The following is a 19856-nucleotide window of genomic DNA, read 5'->3' as shown; positions in this document are numbered from 1 at the left end:
GATGCCCAACCAATGGAACCACCCAGGCGCCCCCATATTGATGATTCTTTTTTTTTTTTTTTTTTTTAAATCATATTGATGATTCTTAATGAAATCATTTCAAATGATTAAAGAAACACATAAAATAAGCAAGAATTTAAAAACTGTAATGTGTATGCATGCATGTGGGTTTTTTTTGTTTTGTTTTTTTTGAGAGAGACAGCATGAGCAGGGGAGGTGGGGGGGGGGGGAGAGAGAGAGAGAGAGAGAGAGAGAGAGGGAGAGAGAGAAAATCCCAAGCAGGCTCTGCCCTGTCAACAAGGAGCTGGATGAGGGGCTTGATCTCACAAAACGTGAGATCGTGGCCTGAGCCAAAGTCAAGAGTTGGACACTCAACCGACTGAGCCACCCAGGTGCCCCGGCACGTATGTCTTTTAAAAATGTGTGGTAAAAGAAAACTGAGGCTATCAGTATAAACTCATTTCACTTCTACCTCCTCCCAATGCTCTATTCCCCAAAACTGCCAGAATTCATCTCACTTGAGGCGTACAAGTTATTCTTCTGTATTTTGCAGTATGAACTGTATCCGTTTTCTCTCTGTATGTCCATTTGTTCCCAATTCTCTACATTATCATTTTCACCGTACGCATATCGGCGAGACACCGCAAATTCACCGAGCATTCAAGCCATCTACAGCCCCACCTGCTCGCATCTCTTTCTTCCAGTCCTACGAGCATGAACGCATCTCACGCTCCCGCCTCCTGGGGTCCCGAGGTACAGGTGAGCCGCTCGCTGGGCATCTTCAGTAGCTCCTTTCTTCGGTTCCTTCCTTTCAACCTATAAACAATTAAGTCACTCTCATTCTAAAAAAAATTCTTTTTCGGCTCATTGCCTCCTCTTCTCACCCAAACTCCTTCGAGGAGGAGCCCATACCCACTCTTCGCTGTCCCCTCAGGGCAGCCGTGTCCCCTCAACGTGTCTAATCTGGCTTCACCTACCACTTCACTGAATTGCTCTCGCTGAAGTCGCCAGGGCCCTACCCACCAAATCCAGTGGGCACTTAACACTGCCTGCAGCGTGACACTGTTACCTACTTCCTCCTTCTCGAAACAGGATGATCGCTGTCCTCCAAATCCTGTCTTTGCTTAGGACTTACACTTCTGACAGTCTTCACAGTTCTCTGTGACCTCGACCATTCTCGTGATTGTAACCATTGCTCGTACGTGCTGACAACACCCAAACGTGTCTCTCTCCGTGTCCTCACACGCACGTCCAGTTATCTACCGGCCATCCCCTGAATTCTGCAGGCGCTTCAGAACCGAACACACCCAAAGCTAAAGTCTTCTCCCCAGTACAGTCCTTCACCCCCTATTTCCAACCTCAGTGACACCACCACCCAACCTCAGTCACACAAATGGGAGTCTGGCCTCTGTCTCCTATTTCTTCGTTACCTCCCACAACCGCGTCTTGCTTGTTTTATTTCCTAAGTAAAATTCCAATTTATTTCCTCCCTTCATAGATTATCTTATTTCAGACCGTTTTTCCATTTGCTATCGCCTAATTCAGAAGTTCCCAAACTGGTGTTTGGTAGAATTGGTTGTTAGACGCTCCTTTTTTTTTTTTTTTTTTTTAAAGCTTACTTATTTGGGGGGGGGGGGGGGAGGGGAGGGGCAGCAACAGGGAGAGAAAGAGAGAATCCCAAGTAGGCTCCGTGCTGTCAGTGCAGACCTCAATCTCGCGAACCGTGAGATCATGACCTGAGCCAAAATCAAGAGTCAGACGCTTAACCGACTGGGCCACCCAGTCGCCCCATTAGACACTCCTTTTAAAAATGGATTCTATAACCAAATATATTTGAAAAGGGATGTGTACCCTATGCCTGTCTTGGAAATCCAGAATGACCATTAGCCTGCACAAGTCCCAAGAAATCATATAGTAAAGAAACCTGCTTAACTTTAAAGCCAGAATTGACCTTACTTTTGTCCATGGAACCCTTTTAGTAAAGACAAGGAAGTTTTTAATTTTTATTAAAAAAAATTTCTTTTACATTTACTTATTTTTGAGAGACAGAGTGAGACAGTACATGAGTGGGGGAGGGGCAGAGAGAGAGGGAGACACAGAATCCAAAGTAGGCTTCTGTGCTGACAGCTCAGAGCCTGACGCAGGACTCGAAACCACCAACCGCCAAATCGTGACCTGAGCTGAAGTTGGACACTCAACTGACTGAGCCACCCAGGGGCCCCTTTAATTTTTATTTAAAAATAAAAACATAATGCTCCTCAGAAGAGTGTGGCATCATCTCTGATCTCCATGCTTCTTCAAACTGATGGTTCCATAATGAACATCCATGCTCTAACATGCAACCCTCAATATGTCATTTCCATTTTTCAACGCTTTTAAGTGTTTAAAAAATATTTTATTCATTTTTGAGACAGAGAGAGTAAATGGGAGAGGGGCATAGACAGAGGAGGACAGAGGATCTGAAGTGGGCTCTGTGCTGAAAGCAGTGAGCCTGACGTAGGGCTCGAATTCATGAACTGCGAGATCATGACTTGAGCCAAAGTCAGATGCGTAACTGACTGAGCCACCCAGGCATCCCCATTCTTCAACCCTTTTACTAGCTCACTATTTCCTGAGAAAAAAGAACCAGCTCCAAGCAACACGGCTTGCAAGGCTGCAGGCGATCTCCTTGCTGCCACTGCCTGATGACATTCCACCAACTCTGACTAACTCTGAAATCTGTATCTGGCGTCCCCCTAACATACCACTCTCACGCTCCTGGTTCCGCACTTCTGCTTATGCTGTTCCCTCCACCTTGAGTATCCTTTCCCTTCCTCACCTTATTCACCAGTTTCCAGCTAATCCTTCAAGACTTAGCTTAGTTATCACCGCTTTAGATGACCCTTCCAGTTCTCTCTTCCTCCCCAAACATGGGCTACGTTCCCGTCACAGGTCCTCTTCTTGTGTGTCTACTACCACTTTCATTCTCCTGTTAGTTAAGCGCCAAGACCACAACTCTTTATTGTTTTCTTCCAATAGCACTCACTCCATGATTCATGAACTCAGTAGGACTGTAGTAGTCCTCTGGGTATCAATCAGGCAGGACCTTCTAGAAGACACCCGATACCCCAGCTTTTCTCTGATCTTACCTCTCAAGTCACAGTCTGGTTGAACTCAAGACTTACCTATGCATGTTTTACCAGGGAGGCAGAATTCAGTCCAGAGGCGTGTGCTCATTTACCCTTACATACTCTGCCTTTATTTATTTATTTATTAAAAAAAAATTCTTTTTTTGTCTTATTTATTTTTGAAAGCAAGAGAGACAGAGCATGCGTGGGGGAAGGGCACAGAGAGAGGGAGACACAGAATCCCAAGCGGGCTCCAGGCTCTGAGCTGTCAGTGCAGAGCCCGACGCGGGGCTCGAACTCACAGACTGCGAGATCATGACCTGAGCCCAAGTGGTACACTTAACCTACTGAGCCACCCGGGTGCCCCGCATATTCTGCCTTTGAAATCCCAACCCAGATAGTGGAGGGGCGGCTATACTTTCTGACAGTCCCACTCTGCACTTCCGGTGCTTGCTGGCTTTTCTCTCCATGGCCTCCTCAAGCCCTTCCTCTCTTAACAAGGTGACAGGACAACAAAGAGATTAAGAGCACAGGTTCTGGTTCAAATCCCAGCTCAACCACTTACTTAAAGCTCTGTAAGTTTGGGCAACTCACCTTAATCCGACTCCTCACCCATAAAATGGTGCCCTACCTTCTATTTATATGGTTGCTGTAATCTATAAATACGGCTAAGAACCTTGGTCAATATTTGCCATTTTGGTTATCATGATTTAGGACACACCACTGACTTCTGGCCAAGGGATTGCTGGTATTTCCGCATTTAACCAAATGTTAAAACCATCCCACTTATTACCTCATCCCTTTCTAGCGCTTTGCCCTGCTTCATTTATTTTTTCCTCCCTCCGCAGAATATCAGTTCCATGAAGGTACAGGTTTTGTTTTGTTCACTGCTGAAAGCAACAGCGCCCAGGATGGTATAGCACGTGTTAGGCCCTCAGGACACACCTGGTGAGTGAATGGTGTAGAATGTCAAAAACATACACCGAAAGTTTCATTACAATAAAGACCAGATGAATCTTTCTCCAATGGCTTCCAGTACTGTATTTTAAGACACCATATGCCACAATGAAAATATAAGAAATTTATTAAAATTAGGACGCAAAACATAATTTCAAAAGATTTAGACCTATGTCAGGTGTGATACAGTATGGATGCTTTCTTGAATTTCAAAATCAGATCCAAGAGTATCACTTTCAGAGTGTTCTAACAGATTGAGTTTACTTTTAGCTCTCTTCGATGAAAGAGTCACGATTTTACTTTCTTTCTTGACAGAAATGGGGTTTTTCAAAGACTCACTTTTAATTGGTTCGTTAACCAAAGAACCATTCTGCCCAATTCTGTGACTTTTCTGATTTGCAGGTGAGTCAGAGCAGGAATGCAGGTCGTTTCTGGACTGTTTTTTAGCAGAGTGTTTTTTGGTATATTCACCTGTTTTGGTCAATTTCTCTGAAGAAGATCTGCTATTTCTAGATAATTCGTCGTCTTTTCTTTGGCTTCCAGTGCCAGATATCGCATCTGCTGACGGAGAACATGTTCTAGCAATGAATTCTTTGAAAGACTCCTGCCACTGCTCACTGACTGGGGCTCCCAGGTTGTCTCTCGAAGTTTCTAAGGGCTCCTGCGTGGAGACAGGGACATGGAAGGAGTCGAGAGGCAAAGGAATTCTGGCATCACTTGTAATTTTCTGAAACTGGAGGGAAAACAAAAGAAGACAAAACAAAAATTCCGTGATGAAAAAGCCAACCATTAAAAAGTAGAGTCCATGACTTTAATGTTACTCTGTGATCTTATTATTAAGACAGTCAATTGGTTAATTAGAAGATTTTAGATCCGTTTTTTTTCTAATTGTATCTTGCCAGGTGATTCCTAACTTAACTTAGCTATATCCAAGGCAACATCTACTACATTTTCAGACTTCGTGGTTTGGGGTAATTATTACCCACTTCCCTTTCCCTCATTAAAAATAACAGGGGAGGCTGGGTGGCTCAGCTGGTTAAGTGTCCGACTTCAGCTCAGGTCATGATCTCACGGTTCGTGGGTTCAAGCCTGGCGTCGGGCTCTGTGCTGACAGCTGAGCCTGGAGTCTGCTTCGGATTCTGTATCTCCCTCTCTCTCTCTGCTCCTCCCCGGCTCGTACTGTCTGTCTCTCTCTGTCTCAAAAATAAACAAACATTAAAAAAAATAATAAAGCCTTCCTCCCTAAGAAAATTAATTTCTTCTCTATCCTCCAGGAACATGTAAGCAGTATCCAATCTGTGAGAAGACTATGTTCTCAAGTTATCAGGTCCCAAGACTGTCTGAGGTTGGCCGATATGGGAGATAAAGGGAAGGGAAGGCCAGAGGGAAAGCAGACGGGTTCCCCTCTCTCGTTCCCATAACTGGAAGGTTAACTCTAATGCCTAGTCTCTTAGTTATGTCTGGATTACTTATTTAAGAAAATTATCTGTATCAGTACTTGTACCTTCATTAGAGTTCCTTCATTGTAAGCTGACTGCATACAAATAGAAACCTAGATGAAATATGAATAGAATAGACATTTACACAATTTAAAATTTGGAATATTTTCTCTAATGTTTCATTTCTTTCTTCACTGAGAATAGTTTGCTTTACATCATAAATTTTCAAAAGGCCTCCCAATTTTCTCATTTACAACTATATGATATTATGAAATGGGCACAAACTTACTAATTTCAGATTGGGAAAGGACCCCAAAGAGGCTCCCAAGCGTGTGAATTATTACAGACAGATTGTCATCATTTTCTCTCTGACTCTGTAATTCCCTTCTGCTCATCACTCTTAGGATCATTAAATTCTGTTCCGTCCACTCACTTGGATGTTCTGCATCTGTCCTATGGAGTTCTGCTTTGATTCTGGTTTTTCATCTTCAAGTGCCTTCTTTTCTTCTCTAGGCAGGCTACTAATAGTAGAATTCATCTGGGGACGACCCAGCAAATGAAAATCTGACTGATCTATACCAGCCATTGTGGCAAGCTGACCAAGCCTGGACAAAAGGAAGAAAGGAGAAAAAAACAAAGATTGTTATAACTGTGTATGAGCAGCTTAGATTTCCCCATACCTAGAATCATGAAATATTTCTTAAAAATTTTTTTTCAAGGTGCCTGGGTGGCTCAGTCAGTAGAGCATCCAACTTCAGCTCAGGTCATGATCTCCCAGTTTGTGACTTCGAGCCCCATGTCAAGGTCTGTGCTGACAGCTCAGAGCCTGGAGCCTGCTTTGGATTCTGTGTCTTCCACTCTCTCTCTGCCCCTCCCCTGCTCATGCTGTGTATCTCTCTCCTTCAATTTATTTTTGAAAGAGAGAGAGGTGCAAGCTGGGGAGGAGCAGTGAGAGAGAAGAGAGGTAGAGGATCTCAAGCAGGCTCTGATGGGAGGCTCGAGCTCATGAACTGTGAGATCATGACCTGAGCCAAAGGCGGATGCTTAACCAACTGAGCCACCCAGGCGCCCCACTCATGAAATACTTCTAAAATCTTAAAAGCCAATATCCTACTCCACCTACAAGCCCCTATTCTCTCCCAAATTCTCAGCCCTTCCGGACTCATGCTCTGGGACCACAATAGATCATGCAATCCTTGAAGCACTCCTTCTTCCCCCAACGTCTGGCCCACCACCTGATTTACTGCTCCACTGCAACGCTTCAGCTTCTAGCATGCACCTAGTGCATCGCCCCTCACCTCTCCCCCACTTCTTTGCCACCTCTCCTCCAAACACGTGTTTTTTCCTTCCTTCCCGACACCAACCCCTTCACCTACAAAACATCACTCCATCAATTTCAATCTCCAATTCTCTCTTTCAACAACTTCTTTTAGCAAAATCGTTCCTGGTTGAAAACCACTGATCTATATCTGCCCTGCGGATTAATGATAATTATTATATGTAGGACAAAAATTGCTTTAATTCAAACGTATTTTACAAGGAAAATGAATAACATGGAGGGAAATTTCAATGCATTCTGGAATATTTTCAAGTTAAATTACCTTCAATTTAGTCTTTACCCAAGACAATACTTACAAATTATTTATAGGTTACTCCTTCATACTGGGCTTTCTCCTCTACCGAAGCAACTTTACTATTTTGCATTTCTTTTAACATGTAATTCCTCATTAAAACAACAACAACAACAACAACAACAACCCTCTATATTATAGTTACACCCTAAGTAAAACTATAGAAGCAATGAAAATGGCTCATGTTCTTCAGCAAACCACTGTTACAGCTGCAAAGAGAATGATGCGAAAGAAATGAACTAACCCAGCATCTTTAAGGAGATCCAAGAAAGCATGGAACTTCTGAAAAGAATTCTCAATGCTGCCCAAAACACCTTCGTCATCCAGGATCATGTTTGTCAATGACTGTGCATGAAGGGCTTCAGACAAAGAGCAATTTATATTTCTTAACTGGGCATTTTCATGTTCCAGCTATAAAAGAAGAATGAAAATGTCTGACATGATTTTCTCTCACTGTCATCAAAAGAAAAGAGTTAAACATTTCAAACATAATTAATTTGTAATTAACCTAACTTTCCACCAGTAAAGACAGAGACCACATCAGACAATAAAGTCCAGAGACATCCAACGAAGTTTCCTATATAACACTTAGATGGTATATAAATAAACCAAAGTTCTGTTTTATTAATGATCTTTGAAAAGATCACTTTTCTAACTGGTTACATTCCTAACAGACCCTCATTTTACATTAGAAAATTAGCTGCTTAGTGGTTCCCTTTAAATCAGAAAGTGAAATATAGTCTGACTTGAGCAAAGCATATTCCAACTTTGCTGGATGTTAAGGATTAACTTTACTGGGAAAGATATTAAATGCCTAGGTTTAAAAGTCCTAAATCATACCCAACTTATTAACTGTACAATGACCAATATTCTCCTTGGCTTCTTGACGATGTTTCCTCCTTTGGACATCCCCACCCCCTCAATATCTATTCATCTAAAACCATGTATGAGCCTAACTCTAGTATTTCTCAGAAAGGCCCTTTTGTTCATGATTCACCTTTTACCTTAACAGGTGCTCAACACTTACTGAATGAGTAAATGTCTTTCAATCCAACGTATGCACTTGCAAAAATTCCTCCCTAAACTCACCTTATGATAATAAAATATATTTACATTCAACTTTTTAGCTTATGCCCTGCTTCCATGAACATTAGGCTAATGTAATTCTCACAACATATATTTTTATCTTTCATTGCATTCTTAGCAGTTTTCCAATATGTTATACTTATTTAAATTATTCACTTTTCTAATTCACTGATAGTAAAGTCTCATCATGTCTTCTATGTTACTGTAAATACAGTATAAGCATAAGTGCTTTAACTGAAGCATCAGGAGCAGAAAATAAGCTAAGGTCACATAAAAGTACACACACACCAAAAAAAAAAAAAGAAAAACAAACCCTAAGATTTTTCCATTTTAAAAACACGTTTTCTGGAATAGAGATCATATAACCACTAAATATAATACAAAGATTCATACGGTACAACAGTTTGCAACATATTACAGTTTTAAAGTTTAAAAACTGCATGTGCATGGCTTAAAATCAAATCAAAATAAAACAAAAACACTCTCAAAAGTATGAGAAAAAACTTGTTTACCTCACTGACTCGTTTATCGGCCTTCAGTCTTATTACTCTTTCCTCCTTTAACTGCTTTAGGCACCCCTCCAGTTTTTCCTAGTGAGAAGAAATAGAGTAAATATTATAAACGATTCAGAGTATGAGATCCAAAAGCCTTTCCAGTTATACATTTCAACAAGGATTTAGGCACAGGGCCAGAGGTGAACTCAAGACTTTAGGATTATAGTCTATTACTTATGATATCATCCCATGCTAGTGAAATTAATTACCAAAATATATCAAATTAGCTATCAAAAATTTACTTGAGGGGCACCTGGGTGGCTCAGTCGGTTAAGTGTCCAACTCTTGATTTCGGCTCAGGTCATGATCTCACGGTTCACGAGATGGAGCCCCGTGCTGGGCTGGGCTGTGCTGACAGTGTGGTGCCTGCTTGGGATTCTCTCTCCCTCTCTCTCTCTGCCTCTACTCGACTCGCTCTCTCTCTCTCAAAATAATAATCATTAAAAAAGACTTTGAGTCCCACGCTTTCCAAAATAAATTTGTGGCAGTTCACCATAAAAGGCATATGTGTATACTATAGTAAGTCATATATAAAAAACTAAGGTGAAGAAAGGAAAATTCTACTTTTATTTATGGGTTCCTTTATAAGAGAAAATCTCAGTAACATGGCTAACCCACCTGAATTACGTAATGGCAGATTCAAATGCATTTTTAAAAAAGTAAACACTTTGGGGACACCTGGGTGGCTCAGTCAGTTGAGCGTCTGACTTCAGCACAGGTCATGATCTCACGGTTTGTGAGTTCGAACCCCACGTTGGGCTCTCTGCTGACAGCATGGAGCCTGAAGCCTGCTTCAGATTCCTGTCTCCCTCTCACTCTGCTCCTCCCCCACTCGTCCTCTGTCTCTCTCTCAAAAATAAATAAACATTTAAAAAATTAAAAAAAAAAAGTAAACACTTTGAAAACACTGAGACAGAGACAAGTAGAGTAGGACACCTAAGATCACGTCACTAATTATGCTATAGAGCCACGTTATGAATTGAGGAGGCTGGGTGCCATGCCTGTTCAGAGAGGTGGTGGTGATCTTCCCATTCGCTAGTGTCAATAAGATAGAATGCACTTGGTAAACTCCCTTTTGGTTTCCAGGAACAAAACAGTGAGATCCTTGCGTTGAGGGACGCTACTTGTGGTTGGCAGAATTCTATGCTCCTCAGATTCCTACCTGCTGAACTACACAACCCTCCGTTAGTCAATCAAATGCTAACCTAGGTGCTGCAGCAAAGTGATTTTGCAAATGTAATTAAGGCTCCTCAAATCGGTTGATCTTTAATTGATATTAAGAGATTACTTTTGGTGGATGTGACCTAATCAGGTGGCTAATTAAAAGTGACTGGGGTCTATCTGATGTATGACTGACATCTTGATTTCAGCTTTATTTATTTATTTATTTATTTATTTATTTATTTATTTATTTATTTTAAATGTTTATTTTTGGGGGGAGAGGGGCAGAGAGCGAGGGAGACAGAGGATCTGAAGTGGGCTCTGTGCTAACAGCACACAGCCCAATGCGGGGCTCCAACCGACGGACCGTGAGATCATGACCTGAGCCAAAATCAAGAGTTGGATGCTCAACCGGCTGAGCCACCCAGGCACCCCTACTTTTGATACCTTTTTAAGACAAAAGGGTAGATTAGATGGGTGTACTTGCAGAGATGGCTTTTATTTTCTTCAATAAATTTTTCATCATTTAAAAAAATTTGCTCAATGAACATATATTTGTATATTCAGAACATAGGTTTAAAAAATAAAAAATAGCCGAACTTCAAATTCTTTAATAGGGATGAAGGAAAAACATTGCAGAATTCCGCCACTTACTTATATAATGGTTTTAATATTTAAAACTTATTTCACAGAAATTCTACACAAATAAGCAAACAAGAAACTAGCGCCACAGTTAGAGAAAGTAGACTGAAATACTCCCTTCTCAGCTAGCTCTAAATATAGAGTATATCATGTAATTACATGAAATAGTTTCTCCCCCTAGTGGAGGGAATTAGGACATAATGTTAAATTTTCATGAAAAAGTGTACCTTCCTCTTACAAAGGAATTCATGCTCCTTAAAAAAAATAAGGAACCAAAAAATTAGAAAGTAAAATTGCTTGACATACTGTTACTTAAATAAGACTAATAATCAGGTTTTGGAGAAATTTTCCTTCATCTGCTCTCCTTCCCCTTCTATTCATTGGCTCGTCTGATTTTTTCTGGAACAAAGCTCCCATCATACTGTATTAATAATTTTATGTTCAACTTTTTTTTTCCATTTAACATTGAATCATTTTTATATAATCAGGGAATTCATAACCTTGATTTTTTTGATGGTCTACAAAATATTCCACTGAGCAGGTTTCTCGGTTCATGTAATCATTCCTTTACATTTAAATTCTTTCCAACTTTTCAATATTATAAAACAAAATACCTATTTTTAGGCATGAAGCCTTTTCCTCACATGTAAGAATAATTTTCTTGCAATAAATCAATAAGAATGAGTTTGAGATCAAAGCAAATGAACATTTTTAAGGTTCTGCTATACTGATTTCCAAAAGATTCCTAACATTTTAGACTGCTTTCAGCAATGTGTCACCTGGTATACTAACTTCTGTAACTGGTGGCTTGCTTCTTCACTTTAAAGTGCAAGAAATTTAGGGGCAGGGGTGTTTTATCCCAGCACACGTGTCTAGCACAAAGCACACAATAAGTAATTGCTGAATAAGGAAAACCCATGTCACTCCAAGATATATGTGTGCGAAAGGCAGAAGGTCTTTCTCTAATTGGATAGGTGAAAACTTGCCATCTCCCTCAGTATGTACTGCTTTGCTTATAATTAGTAATCAAATTTCTCTTTTAGATTGCTAGGTGGCTCAGCTGGTTAGGCGTCTGACTCTCGATTTTGGCTCAGGTCATGATCACACGGTCATGAGATTGAGCCCCAAATTGGGCTTCAATCTGGCATGGAGCCTGCTTGGGATTCTCTTTCTCTCTCTCTGTCCCTCCCCTGCTCAAGTCCACATGTGCTCTCTCTAAAAACAAAAACAAACAAAAAACAACAACAACAAACAAACAAACAAGAAAAACCAAAACCATTCAGGATCTCTGTGGCTAAAACCTGACCCTACCTTTGACAAGCTCTATAACCTTTGACAAGCTAGTAACTCTAAGTCTCAATTTCCTTATCTATAAAATGAAGACAGGTTCCCACGCCACAGAGTTCTTAATGAGGATTACATGAGTTAACACACACATAATGCTAATGAATATATGTGAATACAAACAGCAGTGGACTTCAAATCAAACAGTCTCCTCTCACTCACACATCCTGCCCCCTAGAGGCAAGCTTGCTTGCTTGCTTGCTTTCTTTCTTTTTTTTAAAGTTTATTTATTTATTGTGAGAGAGATAAAGCAAGGACAGGAATGGGAGAGGGGCAGAGAGAGAGGGAGAAAGAGAATGCCAAGCAGGCTCTGCGCTGTCAGCACAGAACCCGGTGTGGAGCTTGGATTCATAAACCTTGAGATCATGACCTGAGCCAAAATCAAGTGTTGGATGCTTAACTGACTGAGCCACCTAGGCGCCCCGAGGCAACCCTTCTTTAAGCAGGCTTTAATTTTTTTTTTTAAGTAATCTCTACACCCAATGTGGGGCTCGAATTCACAACCCTGAGGTGAAGGGTCACATGCTCCACCGACTGAGCCAGTCAGGCGCCCCTTTAAGCAGGTTTTAATTGTAAAATGTGATATCATACTAAAAAGTGCAAAGAATAAAACTGTCAGTGTCACAAATAAAGAGAACACTTACTTACATAACTAGCACTCAAGCCTGTATATACAGCTTGTCAGCATCTCGAAAATCCCCATATCCTTTTGCCATAACAAGCTCCTTCCCTCCTCCCAGAGTTAAAGACCACCCGCATCCCTTACATGCACGCATCACTAAAAATACGCTCTGGTTGTGCCACCTCCTGAATTCACAATATATACAGTCCTCCAGTCAACACTGTTCTTAAAAATGCATCCACACTGTTGCCAGGGGCTCTGGCTCGTTAAATTTTATTGCTTTATGAATACACATAATTTATTTTTTTAATGTTTATTTATTTATTTTGAGAGAGTGTGAACTGGTGTGTGAGCACGCAAATACAGGAGGGGCTGAGAAGAGGGAGAGAGAGAATCCCAAGCAGGCTCCGCGCTGCCAGCAGAGCCTGCTGTGGGGCTCAATTTCCTGAACTGTGGGATCACGACCTGAGTCGAAATCAATAGTTGGACAATTAACCGACCGAGCCACCCAGGCGCCCCACACATAATTTAACTTTTAACTCTTAAGGGAGAAGAAGGCTCCCTGGAAGCTCATGATGGACTGGCTTCTCTTAGGTGTGAAGAGGCAAAACTACACACTAGGAGCCCCAGTTCTCCCAGCTCTTTTTAAAGTAAAATTGTCTCATTTTAGGAGAATGAAGGTGGGATCGAGAGTTCACGCTGCCAATTATGAACTTTCCACACGCTCTCCTCGTTTCAGTCACATTTCTAACTAACGTCACCCTCTCTCCCACATGCACACCTGGGGCTTGGAGCTATCTCTGCCTGGGGGACAGGTCCCCCCTCAGCTGCAGCACATCTCTGTGCATATTCTAGGTTGTGGTTTTCCTCTAGTTTCTGGCTTCACACTCTTCTACTTGTCTTCTGTCTTTGCAAAAAATGTTGAAATCTCTTAATTGTTGCGGATACGGTCTAAAAAATTTTAATACCATCATTTTTTCTAACTTTTTAGTGTTTGTTTATTTTTGAGACAGAGATAGAGCATGAACGGGGGAGGGTCAGAGAGAGAGGGAGACACGCAATCCGAAGCAGGATCCAGGCTCTGAGCTGTCAGCACACAGCCCGATGCGGGGCTCGAACCCACAAGCTGTGAGATTATGACCTGAGCCGAAGTCGGATGCTTAACGGACTGAGCCACCCAGGTGCCCCCATCACTTTTGTGTCTTGTCAAAATGGAGAAGAGCCAAAAGGATCCTCAACACATCTTGAATCAGCTGTTCCCTAGTTATAGTTCCTAACTCTCTTGGTCTTCCCCAGTGCCTAGAGTCCCTTTTGCAAGTACCATCTCCCTAGTCTCTCCATGCAGGAAAGGAACCCCTATCTAACATGACCATGAGTGCAAATTAGATAGTCCAGGGTCTTGTTGCCACTCTGCAACTTAGTAACAAAGTACTTAATCGCTACAAATTGCTCATTTATAAGATGAAAGGGGTAATTGTTTTAAGTTTATTTAGAGAGAGAATGTGTGCACGCATGTACGAGTGTGCAAGTGAGTGGAGCAGGGATGGGAAGGGAGAATCTCAAGCAGGCTCCGCCCTGTCAGCACAGATCCTGATGGGGAACCTGATCTCACAAACCACAAGATCATGACCTGAGCCAAAATCAAGAGTTGGACGGATGCTTAACCGACTGAGCCACCCAGGCACCCTGAAGTGGATAATTCTACATCAACTACACATTCCTCCCACTCTAACACTTCATCATTTTCCAAGTACTTATCTTAATTTCTCTCCACTATTGTCATTAATTTTAATTAAGAAAATAAAAATCTGGCTTTCTTTTTTAAAAAAATCAAACAGTAATTTCCACAGTCCTACAATAATGAGATAACTAGTTTTAAATCTGTCAAGTTTGACAGTAAAAGAAAACCATACTAAATCCTTTTTAAAAATTAAATGTGGACTCGATAGCACAAAAAAAGACAAGGTCCCTCCCAAACAGTGTTTCCCTTATTTACTACCAATGTCAGCTCTGCATTAAAGTTGAAATAAAATAACTATGGTATTTTGTTATAAAATTTGTTATAAAAATCAATTTTTCTTTTCTGTCCAAACAGAAATATCAAATGACGTTAGAGGTCAGGTTTATTAGGCAGTACAATATAGCTTCTTGAGTATTTTTAATTTGGGAAGGGAGACTGTCAACATCCAAATCGTTTTTTCAACTTTTTTTTTTTTTATTAAAAACGAGGTCATATTTTCCTCTTAGAAAAAGAAGAGTTCAGCGAGGACCTCCAATTTCCTGATCTGTAAAATAAGAATAGCAAATCAGCTGACTACATTCATTCAGAAGTCTGTTTCCTTGAGTTTATCTGACGATCATTAAGGTTCTCTCTACATCTAATAGTCTATGGTTCTAAGGAAAGGAAAATATATATTACTGATGACATGTTTTGATTTTCATTTCTTAGAATTCAAACGTCTACCTTTCGCCCTGGTCTAAGCTAAGGAACCACTGAGGGGAAGACAGAATCCATGTGTGAGCTTAGCCAGTGCTGTAATCAGGCTTCCGCCAGATAACCACCACAGTTTAAACAATAATCTGTGTATCGCTAAAGTGATAACATTGTACCTGTAATGCTTCTTGTTTTAAACTGGTTTTCTCAGGCTCTTCTTGAACACTTTCAGAAGAATCTTCGACCTCTTCAATTTCTGAGGAAGAAGGACTCTCTACTGTCACAGTCACAGGAAAATTCGATTGCTTAGAGAAAGGAGACAGGGTTGTAGAAGAGATAACAAAAGCCAGAGAGTGATATTACAGCACATTTAACAAAAGTGATGTGAGGTATCATTATTTATAAATGTCTTCCACTGCTCCTTAGTCAAAAACAAGCAATGACAAAATAACAGTAACTTATTTTTGCTGTTACTGTACAGAATTCTGTTGTTAAGATTAATATTTGAAATCACCCATATTATTTTATAAAATTTCTTTCACATAAGCCAAGTGAGGAGCCAGGGCAAACACTTTTCTCAGATCACCTTTATACTGCAGACAAGAAATTTATTTTCCACCATTAGGCACAAAAAGTCTAAAACAAAATGTAGTTTTGGAGGAAAATCCATCAGTAGGGGGACTGATAAAGAATTAGAAGAATAATTTGAAAGTCAACATATCTAGTGAATGCTGAACGTGAGAATTTTAAAAAATGAATCACTTACACATACACAACTAAAACTGACCCATCAAAAACTTCATTTTATCATCCTTAAGCCACCTCAAGCCAAAACTAGGGTAAGAGTAATGTAGTTTTCCTGTAAAATTTCACTGCCACTGGAATGCAGTTGAATATGATGTTTCCAAACATTAGAAAAATGACCTGGTCACACCCCATAAAAAGTCTACAGATTAAAAAGAGGTGCACTGGGATTCCGTAACTGCACAGAAGACACAACACTAGGGTCCCGTTACGACCACAGGTAGCAAACCCCACAGGGCAGGAAAATCCCAACAGTAGGAAGAGGTGTGTGCCCCTTCTTCTGGGCATGCGGGGGGCAGGGCTCACACCCAGGGCGCTCTTCTCTCAGTCACAACAGTGTTACCTTATTCAGAGCAACTACGCAGTCTCCCAGGACAAGGGGAAGGAGAACCTGACACTCTGAGGGGATCGGCTGGTTTTAAGACCAGGAGACAGTAGGATAGGGGATGTGTGTGGTGTGGGTGGGAGAGGGAGAAGTGCTCTGAGAGAGTGGAAGCTTTGGGACTGGCCTCTTTATTTTGCCTTCAGGATCTGGAACTTCTACATACAGCCCCCAAACAACATTTCTTGAAAACAGAAGGACATTCCTGAAAATGATAACTCCACATGTGGGATCAGGAATGTCAAATCTGTTTCACTGGGTAACAGGTGACTCGTGAACTGGAGAATGGCTTCCCTGTTTACAGGTGAAACCACAAGGGCCCCAGCATGTGCCACGTCCACACAACTACACAGTGTCACTGGGAGAGTGCCCTGACAAGTTTCAAATGGGTTTATTTCAGGGAGGGAGATGTTCCCTGTAAGGTTGTGTTCAGTTTATTTTTTTATTTTTTGAGAGAGAGAGAGAGAGAGAGAGACAGGGGAGAGAGGCCGAGGGAGGGAGGGCGGGAGGGAGGGGGAGGGAGAGGGAGAGAGAGAGACAGAATCTCAAGTAGGCTCCACGCTCAGCTCGGATCCCACGACCCCTGGGATCGTGACCTGACCCGAAATCAAGAGCTGGACGCTCAACCGACTGAGTCACCCAGGCGTTCCTGTTTAGTTTGAAAAGCAAAGAGAACGTCCTCCCACCTTTCCCACTTCAACCTTCTACCTACTGTAAATATGAGAACTACATACCTGCAAATGATTATACACGTCACGAGTTTTGATTAACGGAAAACCCCTGAAGAGATACCAACAAGTTCAGTTATATTTGATGTGAATACATCACCAGTTAACCTCAGTTAACAAAACTTGTATTATGTACAATAATACTATTAAGAATACATACGAATTGTGTATAAACATGAGTAAGTTCAAAATAAGGACCTGGGAGGCTCTGCTATGGAGAAAATTGAACAGAATTTAGCAGACTGCCTTGTGGTAACTCTCTGAACCGCTGAGAGGTGTCTCTACTTCCTATGTTCAGGATGGTTGAGATTTCCAATCTAACTTCTTTAACTGATAATCATTCTCCAGTTGACAACTCCTTGTGATCAGAATGGACTCGAGATGACTAAGTATCATGAGAAGAAGATATGAAACCACAAAGCTATAAAACTGAAGTGCAAGACTGGGGACTCAGAACTATAGTTTACACGACAATAATTCACATCACCATTTGTGAAAAGGTACAGCAGTCACTTGCCCAGCGGAGATTATATTCATCAACTTAACATGAGCTACTGCACGGTTAATTTACACAGCACCTTCTTCAAGCCTTATTGAAAATCAACTCTTCGTTTTCTTAAGCAATTGCTCATCCTCAATTTCTTGACTACTACCAGGTTAAGTTACTTGAAAATAATCTATAGCAAGGCCTATAGATTTACTATTTACTCTATTTACTCAGCAAGCCTAAAATTATAGTTTAATCGTGTAAAGAGACTTTATAAAAAAAATTTTTTTTAATGTTTATTTATTTTTGACAGAGAGAGAGACAGAGCATGAGCGGGGGAGGGGCAGAGAGAGAGGGAGACACAGAATCTGAAACAGGCTCCGAGCTGTCAGCACAGAGCCCGACGTGGGGCTCAAAGTCACAGACCTCGAGATCATGACTTGAGCCGAAGTCGGACACTCAACTGACTGAGCCACCCAGGTGCCCCCGTGTAAAGAGACTTTTATACTTCTAGGACAAAAAATTATTCTGCACAGTTATCCCCAAGTAAGTAATCAGCTAAAACTAGTTATATCTAGTTTGTTTTGCTAAATCTGATTCACTGAAGTGAGTTAAGCCGGTTGACCGAGTTAGATTAAGTCTAATTCATACTCCCCATCCATTCTGCACTAAACTATTCTCCATGCCTAAAATGTCTTTTTTCCCTATTCCTATAAATCCAAGCTCCTACTCTTGCACTGTAGGGACTGGCTCAGTCACAACTGCCTTTAATGAAACCTTTATCATCTGCCCAAGTGAAGATAATTTTATCTCCACTGGATTCCCACAGGGTTACCTTTGTTGTGACACTTAAGAAATCACTTGAAACTCCCAATTATAATTTTTTTGTTTTTGTTTTTCTTCCTTAAAGGACTCATTAGGCAGAAGTGTGATTTATCGTTCTTCCTCTACAGAAACCACCAGAGACCTCCCACGTAATAGAAGCTCGAAAATGAAGAATGGTGAATGACTACAGACAGGGACTAAAGATGCCCTACCTGCTCCTTTTTGCACGTTCTGCTGTGCGCCACGGCAGGAAACCAGACACACCAGGAGGCAGAGGTTCAGGAGCATAATAGTCTTTACCAAGGGAGTGTTTTCTTCCGTTACTTACAGGTTTCTTTGTACCCAATCCTATGTTTGCAAAAGCATTAAAAGAAAAAATCAAGATGCACTGAAGGGCAACAGAGCAATCATCATATGTTCACATTTTTAAAAGAATAAAACAGGCAACTGACAATGATGCAAAAGCCATTAAGAACAAGATTTTGTAAAAAGACTGGTAACGTTTAAAAATACAAGTCCTCTCCAGTAACAAGTTACCATTTTAACTAAAATATAAGTATGTGAAATGTACAAAACATGCAAAAGTAAATAAAAAATATATCCCAAAGAATGAAACATGCATGATACATTTCTTGTATCATGCAGAAACATTCAGTTTGCTGAATCTCAGAATAGCTTTGGTATATCTGAGTCTCCAAGGTAGAGAAACACTGATAGATCCATGACTCCTGCCAAACAGGATCTGAATTAGAACAAAATTTCAATTTAAGATTCATTTTTCTATGTGAAAATGATAAAAGTAACAGGACTGAAGCTTGTAATAGGCAGATGAGTCAATGTTACCCTCTTTAAAAGTCTGCTGACCCTCATTACTCATTTATTTTCAAATAGAAAACAAAAGAAACCACTGGATAGAAGAGCAAGATATGGAGACTTAGCCTATATTTCAATACTGAAGAGTCAAGTATCCTTATGAAATATCTGGTAACAGAACTAGACCTACATGCTAATCTACTTTATTTAGAATAAACCATATATTAAAATTGACCTACATTTAAAGATTTTTTTTTTCTATGTTACTGAAAACAAGTAATATAGGTTGGTTCTATTCGTTCTTCAAGTCTGTTTCACTATACTACTTTAGCAGCATCAGGAAAGTATGTGAAATAAAGTGTAAGGGGTAATACAGAGCAAATATTTCATAGAGTATAGCTTACTGGCAATCACCACATGACCCCTGTATGTTTTCTCTGGATACATTTACGCGCCTCTTAAAATACACAGAAGCTCCATTCACCACGTACTGTGTTTTGTTGTCTAACTTAATTACTCTCAAGCAAATAGTGTTCATCATGTATATGGTTTATATGTATACAACTTTCCCCTTACTTTCAGAAACTAATGCAAATGTCATTTTTAAGTAAAACCAAAAGAATCTACGCTTATCTTGTTAGGAGATTAAAAAAAAATCCCATAAAAGTTCCTATCTTCTTTCTGCACACACAATTATAATATGAATATGACACAATTCACACAATTATTTAACCCCTATACTCACCTGGATCTAACTATATAGCCAGACGCTGATTTGGCTTACCTCTATGTCTCCATATAACTGAGGCAAATACAGAAAAAAGCCCAAGAAATAAAATT

The 19856-nt window shown here is 40.6% G+C and overlaps 1 protein-coding gene across 4 annotated transcripts in view; it reads right to left on the bottom strand.

The window, feature by feature from the left end:
* Positions 1–4173: 4173 nt before the first annotated feature.
* Positions 4174–19856, bottom strand: part of CEP78 (centrosomal protein 78) — a 28527-nt gene continuing 12844 nt past the window's right edge. For 3 of the 4 annotated variants that reach the window (XM_042964315.1, XM_042964316.1, XM_007077515.3), the window contains 8 exons: positions 18416–18551; positions 16898–16943; positions 15154–15282; positions 8733–8810; positions 7379–7545; positions 5937–6108; positions 5569–5616; positions 4174–4797 (listed from right to left, as the gene is read on the bottom strand). In XM_042964315.1, the coding sequence (XP_042820249.1) occupies positions 4234–4797; positions 5569–5616; positions 5937–6108; positions 7379–7545; positions 8733–8810; positions 15154–15282; positions 16898–16943; positions 18416–18551 (1340 nt within the window). In that variant the 3' untranslated portion in view covers positions 4174–4233. The remainder of the gene's footprint in view (positions 4798–5568; positions 5617–5936; positions 6109–7378; positions 7546–8732; positions 8811–15153; positions 15283–16897; positions 16944–18415; positions 18552–19856) is intronic. The other variant, XM_007077516.3, reaches the window with a different exon arrangement.

Source organism: Panthera tigris, chromosome D4 (genome assembly GCF_018350195.1).
Source record: "Panthera tigris isolate Pti1 chromosome D4, P.tigris_Pti1_mat1.1, whole genome shotgun sequence".
Lineage (NCBI taxonomy): Eukaryota > Metazoa > Chordata > Mammalia > Carnivora > Felidae > Panthera > Panthera tigris.
The sequence above is the reverse complement of the archived record's forward strand: the minus strand, read 5'-3'. Positions and strand labels throughout refer to the sequence as shown.